The sequence below is a fragment of the Rhinopithecus bieti genome, unplaced genomic scaffold, assembly GCF_001698545.2.
Source record: "Rhinopithecus bieti isolate Rb0 unplaced genomic scaffold, ASM169854v2 scaffold_13174, whole genome shotgun sequence".
NCBI lineage: Eukaryota > Metazoa > Chordata > Mammalia > Primates > Cercopithecidae > Rhinopithecus > Rhinopithecus bieti.
Window position 1 is genome coordinate 583,286 of NW_016807335.1, and position 10,434 is coordinate 593,719.

The 10,434-nt window shown below is 40.5% G+C and overlaps 1 protein-coding gene across 3 annotated transcripts in view; it reads left to right on the top strand.

The window, feature by feature from the left end:
- The window catches only part of CPVL (carboxypeptidase vitellogenic like), a 160,641-nt gene that overhangs the window by 72,138 nt on the left and 78,069 nt on the right, over positions 1–10,434 (top strand). For all 3 annotated transcript variants that reach the window (XM_017881353.1, XM_017881352.1, XM_017881354.1), the window contains exons 8-10: positions 3,588–3,710; positions 4,104–4,235; positions 9,486–9,584. In XM_017881353.1, the coding sequence (XP_017736842.1) occupies positions 3,588–3,710; positions 4,104–4,235; positions 9,486–9,584 (354 nt within the window). The remainder of the gene's footprint in view (positions 1–3,587; positions 3,711–4,103; positions 4,236–9,485; positions 9,585–10,434) is intronic.

A 10,434-nucleotide genomic window follows, 5' to 3' on the forward strand; every position in this document is an offset into this window, starting at 1 on the left:
AAAAAAAAAAAAAAAAAAAAGCTATCTTAACAAGGAGAGTGAAAATAATTGAAATTTTATTATAATGTTTCGGTGTCTGTTTTCCATAAAAATAATTCTATAATTTTCTTCTCTGTGACAGCCTGAGTCACTCAGCCAATGGAATGATTAATGAAAAAGGCAATGACGGATTTGTCACACTGACACAAAGCAAGGAAGTGGGTGATAGTCATTAGAAAGTTAGAAAAAAAAAACTGTGAGGTTGGCAGATGTGGACTGAATATTGAAGAATTTCATTTTGGATATGGTTGTAGTACTACTCATCTCACTGTTTTGTTTTTCATAAATGATCAGCTTAGTAAGCCTGGAGTAGATAAACCCAAGATGTAGTCCCACCTTGGGGGACCTCAGACCCATGGTGTATTCCAGGACCATTGACTGTTCAGCCTGGGCAACAGAGCGAGACTCCGTCTAAAAAAATCATAATAATGATAATAATAATGATGGCTTTTTTTTTTTTTTTTTTAGAGTATCTTCTCAATAGAAAAGATTTCATTGACTGAAATGCAATTAGATATGACAAAGGGGAGCTGCGGAGACAGCCAAGCCAGGGTAGAATTCCAGCCAGGCATGTGAATGAAATGCATGGGCCCTTGTTTTCATCACTATAAAATATTGGAAAATAATGTTTATCTTAAATTGGCTTAAAGTAGGTGAGGTAGCCTGGCTCATAGTAATGCTCAAAAACTGAATGGGTGTTGCTTCTTAATTCCCTGTCTGGATGTATCTCGGATACCCAGATACACATGATGGTCATTGGGGGAAGGTGCCATAAAAATGCAGATGTTTCAGCCTACGTTTCTCATGACTACCTACACAGCAACTTAAAGTACATGCCCTTCCATGTCAGAAAGTGTCAAGAGAGATGTTTTATTACCAGGTCTTATAACAAGAAAATTGGAGTGATAATATCACTGGAAGATAAACTTTTTAGCATTTGTACCAATTTCTGATAGGGAAAAAGTATTTAGAAGTAATGCCAGATAAGTCATTCATTTATCAAGTATGTTTTTATTTACCTACTTTGTGCTAGGCAATGTATACATTATGGAAATCGTAATCTAAGAAATGATAAACTTTGCTCTATCATGTGTCAGTCATGGTTTCCATAATATAGTTTTGAAAGCAATTGTGACCTTTATGAGGGCAAGTTTTGTGCTTTATTCATTTTTGTGTCTCCTCAGGTATCTAGTATAATGCCTGTATTAGTTCGTTTTCACACTGCTGTAAAGATACTATGAGAGAGAGAGAGAGCATGCGCAGGGGAAACTGGCTCTTTTAAAACCATCAGCTCTCGTGAGAACTCCCTCACTATCATGAGAACAGCATGGGGGAAACTGCCCCAGTGATCCAGTCACCTCGCACCAGATCCCTTCCTCAACACGTAGTGATTACAATTGGAGATGAGATTTGGTTGGAGACACAGAGGCATACCATGTCAATGCCTTTGACAGAAGAATTGCCCAATAAACTATCATTGAATAAAGACTATATAATAATACATTTTTACTAGTAAAATGGTTACTCAGGGAAATATGCTTTTTTGTCATTTTACAGAAATTTTTTTTGATAAATGTTCACTTCTTGTCACTAACAAGAGAATGTAGCACAGTTAGACAACAAACCAAATTTCAGACATATGGACATACCTTTATATTACACAAGGAAGCTAAAATATACTTACAAGTATGAATGGATAAATTGCTTTGATTCAATACTTTGAATAATTATTATTGCACAAGAGAGCTGCATCAATGAGGAGATCTTGGATAAATTACATTAATGGCATTCTTTTATCATTGCTTGGAAGGAGTTTAGGTTTTGGAATCAGTCAGCTCAGGTATAATTCTGGCTCTACGACTTAACCTCTCTGAGCCTCAGCGTCCTTATCTGGAAATGGGAGTAATGATATCTTCAGCATATGATTATGGTATGGATAAAATAAGAGCTTTCAGGGGTTCCCAGCCTTTGACCTACAGACCCCTGGAGAGCCTTGGAGATGCTGTGAACTCGCAGGTATCCACATAGTATCTCTAGTCTGTTTTGAACATAGATGCATTGCTCTTTTTCAGGTGTCTGTGGATTCATTTTAAGATTCATTCATTCAACAACTATTTATTGAGCACTAACAAATACACACATCAGTCATAGTGGACTCAAGTAAACAAAACAGACAAATGTCCCCGTATTCACGGATCTTATATTCTAGTATGGGTAGGAGCATAACAGTATATGAGATAAGTAAGTAAAAGTTTGTTGGAGAATGGTAAGTATTAAGGAAATAGGAAAGAAAAAATATAGGAAATTGAGAGACTTTGCCATATATATGGGTGTCTGTGAGAAGAGCACTCCAGGTGGAGGGAACAGCTAGTCCAAAGGCCTGGCAGGCATGTGCCTGGTATGTGCAAGGAATAGCGTGGAACCCAGTGGGCTGGAGAGGAATGAGCAAGAGGGTAGTGGGGGTTTAGGGTAGAGAAAGGAGCAGATCATGCTAGCGCTTATGCCTTTGCTTTTGGGAAGATGGGAAGTCATTAAAGGATAAGGGCAAAAGAAGGAGGCCAATGAGGAGGCTAATGCAGTCATCCAGGCCAGAGATGATGTGATGGAGAAGGGGTTGTGAGAAGACATTGGACTCTGGACAGATTTTGATAGAATAGGTAGAGCTGACAAGCTTGGCTGATTGACTTTTGTGGAATATGAGAGAAAGAGAGATATAAAGAATGGCACCAAGATTGTTGGCCTGCGCAGCAGAAAAACAGAATTAACATGAATTGAAAGGGAGGCTGCCTCAGGATTGGGGATTGGGAGCTTTATTTTGAACGTCTGCAGTTTAATATTGGACATACAAGTGGAGATATCAAGAAGGCAACTTTTGATGGAAAGAATGCAAAATGCAAAATTATTTGAAAAATATTGCTGAGTCAATAGTAGCTCTTCCAGCACAGTCTGAAAGTAGAACTATTATCATGTTTGTTGGGGGAAAGATATCTACAAAATATTTTGACCTTGAAAAAGGACCTTGTGCTAGAAAAGGTTGGAAATAGAGATGAGTTTAAGTGAAAATTTAAGTGGCAGTAAATATTATTTTCCTTTCTACTAATGGAACATGTATTCCATTAGTACATGTTGACTTCAAAATTTGCAGCATTATCAGATTTTGAAATCTTAATTTTGAACTTGAGATTTTTTTCCCCTCTAATCTTTGAATAGAGCTTTCTGGTAAGAGACGCCTAACACATGGCAGAATTGTGTTCTCCCAAGTTATTTTATTTTGGAAGGAAATTAGAATGTTCATTTATTACATGTTCACTTGTGATTTTTTGTGCATCGAACCTGTGCATGTCATGTGGTGCTATTTGAGACGACAAAAGAATTGGAAGACAGAGGTTTTTGCTATTATGGAATCTATAATGTGGGGTTAGGAAACAGATGGTATTATACCTCATGTGGAAAGATTGCTCCTTCGTTGTTATTTTAATTAACTTAAGTACATTTAATTTTACTAGCATCCATTTGTGATTGGCCATTTCAACATCTGTCCTTCTCAGTCTTACGCAGGGAAATATGTGCCAGCCATTGCACACCTCATCCATTCCCTCAACCCTGTGAAGGAGGAGAAGATCAACTTGAAAGGAATTGCTATTGGAGATGGATATTCTGATCCCGAATCAGTAGGTGTCTCCTTTTGACTTTCTATTTTGTCTCTTAGGGAGATTAAAAGCCTTTTTTATCAGATGGAAGGCTCCTCTTAGAGGTCTAACTTGATAAGGGAAATACCAGTTGACTTTATGACTTAAATCTCTTAATTTTTACCAAATGTTTCAACGTATCAATTTACTGTGTCAGCTTACATTGGCTGTCAGTGCAAATATGTGTGTGTGTATATTGTGTTGTGTTCTGTTGTGTGTGTTGTGGGGTGTATATGTGTGTGCATGTAATTATCCTACTTGGCTAACCAGCACAAGATTAACAATTACAAAGGATTATTTCACCAAGCAAATGGGCTTCCTTAAGGTCTCTTTTTCTCCCTTTGTGGCATTGATGTGTGTCTTTTTTGTCCTCAGATTATAGGGGGCTATGCAGCATTCCTGTACCAAATTGGCTTGTTGGATGAGAAGCAGAAAAAGTACTTCCAGAAGCAGTGCCACGAATGCATAGAACACATCAGGAAGCAGAACTGGTTTCAGGCCTTTGAAGTGAGTTCTAGGGGGCTTGTGCTGCCCTTGAGCAATTAAAACCATCTGGGGAGGGGGGCAGGTCAGTAGGAACACCTTGGTGCTCAGGCATTTTTTTGTTAAGAAGGTATATCTCTGTTATTCCTTTTGAGATTGGGAGGCGAGTTGAGTGGCCTTATAATAAAGAAAAGGACTGTCTGTGTTCCTTTGAATTTACTTTGGCTGTATTTTAAGCCTGAGATCATCTTGGAGTGTTTATCTAACTGTGTCTTTCATTAACTGTTTTGATTTCTTTAAATACTATGGAGGCCCTTAAGGCAGACCCTATCATATGGAAATCAGAAGAAAGGCAACCCAGGAAGTAGAAGCATATGCTTCACCATCTGCTCTAAACCATGTAGAAGAGTTTTATATCCACAAACAGGGTTTCAGCCAGGAGAAATGACCACAGTGTGTAACAAATGACATGTGACACACGTGTCAGGAACAAAGATCATAAAGTGTAGTAATTTGAAACTCTTACAAAGGGCCATTGGTATTTGTGCATATCCTTACACTGCTCACGTAAAATTAAACTTGAGAATAAATAATTATGTTCTTCACTCTTTTCTTTCTCGGTTATTTAAAATGTAAGAATATACTAAATATGAGGATACAGGAAGTTTTGTTTTGTTTTGTTTTTTTGCCAATGCAGACAGAGCTATGTGTAAACAATCTCCCTGAGAGGCTTTTTGCCACATTTACTATAGAGCCATCGTGTTTGACACAGTAGTAAATGAGGCAAGGTCTGAATTTTGAGAGCTTTAATTTGTTTGTTATTAGACACATCTCTGTAACAGTATATCTAATGTCGTTATTGTTATTAAAGCAGAAGTCTGATATTAAGTCTTAAGAGCACTGCAGATCAGCCAGTTCAGATCAAAATAGGAGACATGCAACCTTGGAGAGAAGGTGGAGGATAACACAAAGTTATTTTTCATTTTACAAGTAGGGTATCAGGACACTATCAGAAATCCCCCAAGGCAGTGACCACCCTTGCTGTGAATTCTGATAGCAGCTCGCTGTGCAAATGGATGGAGCAAAGGGAGTCCTGAGCCATCCTACAGAGCTCCACCAGGCTCTCCTTTCTCTGAGTCAGGACACTAAATGTGGCTGCAAAGTGTGGATTCAGAATTTCTTGTGTAATTGTAAACACAAAGGAAGAGGGGTCTCCTGGGGGACATGTAGGATCATGCTTCCACTTGCAATGATATTATTTTCAAGACTTTCTGCTGTGGTAGTCAGAGAGGGGACAAAGGAGTGAAACCTCAGTATTTAGAATTAATACCAAATTTTATGTGGCCTAAGACCAATTTGCAAATGAAACATTTGATATGTTTTTAAAGAAGCACACAGGGATAAAGCAGTGTCAAGAGCAAGAGCATTTGAGAGGCTCATATTGAGAAAAAAAGCAGAAAGATGACTGGTACATAATGTAGCAGGCTAAACACCTACAGGATTAGTGAAGCTGTAGAAAAGTTCAGGTATGTTGTATATTCAGAGATAATAAGAACATGACCCATGAGGTTAGAATCTGTCCCAAACCAGATACATCAGAAACCGGAACCCCAAGCAGGCAAAACCTTTGAAGGCTTGGAATGTCTTTTTGACCATTTGTCCCATATCTTGAGTGATGAATTAAAACAAGACCTTTGCTTTTTCAAGGAAAATAGATAAAATGATACTTAGGACAGTAAACAGCTTGTGGTTGAAATGTGTTTCAATGACTGCAAAGGAAGACTCCAACAAATCCTGAAACCCAAGGGAATATAAATGTCAGAATCTCAAGCCTAAAATGATAAAGCCTGTTTGACGCTCTGATACTTTAAAATGATTTAATTAATCAAAGAGTAGTAACTCAGAGCTGGAGAGTACTCTGGAGATAGGTCATCTACTCTCCCTATGTATTTACATGCACACATAGACACACACACACACATGCACTTACTGGTGAGGGGAGAGGATGCCGAACCTCAGAGGATAGCAATGAATTGCCGAAGGATACACAAATGGATTGTGGCAGACCGGGGACTGGAATTGTTCCCCGCATTTCCACCACAGTATTTCTCCTATGGTAATTTGCAGGCATTCTATAAAAATCCTGGGGTGTCTTAGATATTCTGCAAGATGTAAAATGGCTGATCCTCTGTCCAGTATTATCTCCTTTTCCATGATGATTTTCTGAATCACAAAGTTCTTAACTTCACAGGTCCTAACCACCCATGTTATTTTTTGACAACAACTGACTTTTTTTGTTTTTTTTTTTTGAGATGCAGTCTTGCTCTCTTGCCCAGGTTGGAGTGCAGTGGCAAGATCTCGGCTCACTGCAGCCTCCACCTCCTGGGTTCAAGCGATTCTTCTGCCTCAGCCTCCCGAGAAGCTGGGATGACAGGCACTCGCCACCATGAACGGCTAATTTTTCTTATTTTTAGTAGAGATGGGGTTTCACCTTGTTGGCTGGGCTGGTCTCAAACTCCTGACCTGAAGTGATCTGCCCACCTCGGTCTTCCAGAATGCTGGAATTATAGCTGTGAGCCACCGCGACCAGCCAACAAATGACTTTTAACTCTTTCTAAAAGCAAAGTTATTCTCCAAGGTTGACTTTATATTTTATTTTCCCATTGGTGTTGAAGATAATTTCTAACAATGAGTTTCAGAAATGATGTGTGCATTCAGAATGACCCCGGCCTATGGTGCCCCCTCCGGGTGAACAGATTAGAAAAAGTCACCTTCTCTGTGGTGATGCAGTCCTCTGGGTTCAGGGCTGGGCAAGCAGATGCCTCCATTGTGTGAGGATAAGAGGTGGCCACTTCTCCAGATGCAGCCCTGAACCAGGCTCTCCAGCTCAGCAAGCAGAACTTTGGCTGGTTCCCTGTCTCTTCGCACCCCTTAGCCACAGGCATCGCCATGGAGCTGCACAACCAGATGTGGGGCAATGGTAGCATTGGTAGAGAATACTTACTACCACCTCCACCCACACCGCCTTCTACGGTGATAACCCTTTTCATTCTTGGCCTCTATCCCCATGGCAATAGGAACTTGAATAAGTTCTTTCATGTTTGAAAAAGAATATGAATACAGGCCAGGTGCGGTGGCTTATATCTGCAATCCCGGCACTTTGGGAGGCCGAGGTGGGTGGATCACAAGGTCAGGAGTTCAAGACCAGCCTGACCAACATGGTGAAACCCCGTCTCTACTAAAAATAAAAATAAAAAAAAAATTAGCCAGGCATGGTGGCAGGTGCCTGTAATCTCAGGTACTCGGGAGGCTGAGGAAGGAGAATTGCTAGAATCTGGAAGGCAGAAGTTGCAGTGAGCTGAGATCTCGCCACTACACTCCAGCCTGGGTGACAGTGCGAGACTCGGTCTCAAAAAAAAAAGAGAATATGAATACAATAATGAGACTATTTCTCAAACATTGAAACATGGCCAGAAGGAACTGGCAAGTAGGAAGCATTGCAGGCTGTCTGCTGGGAGCCAGTGTGTGCGTGGTTGAGTGTGCAGGCTCAGGAGTTGTGGCCTGATCATCTCACCTCTGATGTTATTAGTGGGGTATCCTCGGCAAGTTCTTTAAACTCATGTGTCTCAGTTTTCTCACCCACGAAATTAGAATAATAATGCCTTATCTGATAAGAGACCTAACTTTGTACTTGATAGATTGTTTTTAAGATGTGCTGACTTCATTTCTTAGAATCCTTTCATGAGAACTCCTTACAATGTAATATCATCATCAACAACCCCTTTCCATGTCTTCAGCCTCTTGCTTTGCCGGAAACCTGGCTCTCTGCTGATGATGCTGCAGTCCCTGTGGTCCTCTTGAGTGGGGGCTGTTCTCTTAGCTTCTCTGTATCTCTTGGTTCATAGGTGGAGTAGGTGTCTTCCTTGCTCATCATGTGACTTTCAGATCATGTTCCCTGCCCTCTCCTAAAGCATTGAGCTTTGACTCTCCTGTCCTCAGACAGGGCCTCTGACCACTTCCAATTGTGTCTATCTGCCAACCCCTGGTTACTCTCTCTCATTTGAATAGCTGAGCTCCTTCCTCCCTGTCGCTCTCTCCAGCATTATTCTTGTCATAATTCCTGGTAACTGCAGGGTCCACACTGATGGTCCTTTTAGGACCTGGTCCTTGGTGCCTCAGCCTCCTGTTTTTCAATGATCTTGTTCTCCTCCTCATCTTAGCTGCTGATTCTCATACCCTAAAAAGCTGGCAGCTGATCCACAATCACACACTCAAACATCTTTCTCCAACTACCACCTCCTGTCCTAGCTCTCTTCCGCTAATGTACCAGTCTTACAGCCCTGCACCCTCACTACCTTTCAGTCCATTGATCCTCCTGCCTCTCCACTATCTCTAACACCCTCAAATCTCCATTTCTCTAATTACCTGTATTCAACCTAGGGTCAGTCATTCCATACATTTCCAAGCCCAAACCTCTTTTGCACTTCTTCCGACTCCTTTGGCTGAACCATAGCCCTGGCTCAGTCTCCCCCTCTGCCAGTCTGTGCTTGTCTCCACGCAGCTGACAATGGCTGGAGGAAAGCATGCAACCATGCTGACTGCTCTCCCTCTCAGCTGGTGACTGGGTTTTTTAATGTCAGCCCAAAGATAACTTCCACCAGCTCCAGAAATCTGGAGCTGCACCATATCCTGCGTCTTCCCTCTATGTCATTTGGTGAGCAGTTCATGATCCATGTTAAGGCACCCTTCCCACAAGGTTTACTCCCATAGGCAAGGCCTTTGAGCTCGCTGTGTCCTCTGCCTGGAACCTTCCTTCCCCTAGATGTCTGTGTGGCTCTATTCCTCTCATCCAACATGTCTTTACTCAAATGTCACCTTCTAAGTGAGATCCTCTGTGACCTCCTCTCCACAGTGTCCCATACACACATGCACACGCATGATACTTCCTACTCCTCTTTAGTTTTCTCCTTACCATTCCCTAACATACTCAAGAGTTTGGCACTATCTACCACATGACGTAATTTACTTAAAATGCTTATTGTCCACCGCCTAGAATAAAAGCTCTATGGGGGAGGACCATTGGTCTGTTTTGTTGATGGCCGTTTCTCCAGTGCCATGGCAGTGTCTAGCACAGAGAATATGCACAATAAGTGGGCGCTGGATGAAACAATAGAGGAATGAAAAAGTTGTTGAATAAATGAAATGACAAATGTCTGTACATTTTTACCCACGCTGATGTTTTCTTTCTCTCTTTCTCCCTCTCTCCCAACCTAGATACTGGATAAACTACTAGACGGCGACTTAACAAGTGATCCTTCTTACTTCCAGAATGTTACAGGATGTAGTAATTACTATAACTTTTTGCGGTGCACGGTAATAACAACATTTTAAAAACCGTAATAATGTTTGCTTAAAACTTTTGGCAAAACCGAACTTCCTTTGATTTGGGAAATATTATAGATGACTTTATACTAGACCAGCATGTCCAAACTGTATTGCGTGATGTGGTCTACTAACCCGTAGGATCTTTTCCTCATCAATGTTGTATATGTTATAATCTGACCACTGAGAATGTGTGATATTTCATATAACTCAAAACAACTTCTGATTAACATGATTTCCCCCCGGTAGAGCTTGTTATAGAGGCTCTTTTGTGAAGGACACAGGCTGGGATTGGAGTTCTGGGTCTCAGGTCCCACGGCTTCAAGTCTGTTTATGAGTCTCTTGAAAATGCCCACATTCTTTGTTCTGTACTTAAGACACTTGGATAATCAAAACTGCCAAAGCCTTAATGAAAATATTTGCTTTGTCTTACTTTTAACTTAAGATGTTTAATGCATTTAGTATGGCCCTTACCTCAAGCCTTCTGGAATATTTCTCAAAGTATTCAAGTAGTTTGTTTCATAAAAGTAGATCAAAGTTGGTATCTTTTGTATAGAATTAGTCAAACAGAAGGAGCCAAAGTAGGTGTTTGAATTTGTATAATCTTTGTCTAATGCTTATGACAATGCATTCTGTTTTTTAAATTGCCTGATTTATGAACTAGTTTGTAGATAAAATATGTTAGTTTCAGTGGAATTCGCCAGTGCTGCAGTTTTGGATTTAGGTTCTACCAAGAGAAAAACATGTGGTAGACAAGACAGAAACAAAATTTGTGATATCTTTTTTTCTTTACAACATAATATATTCACAGTTAGCAAAATTGTTGATGAAGCACAGAGTT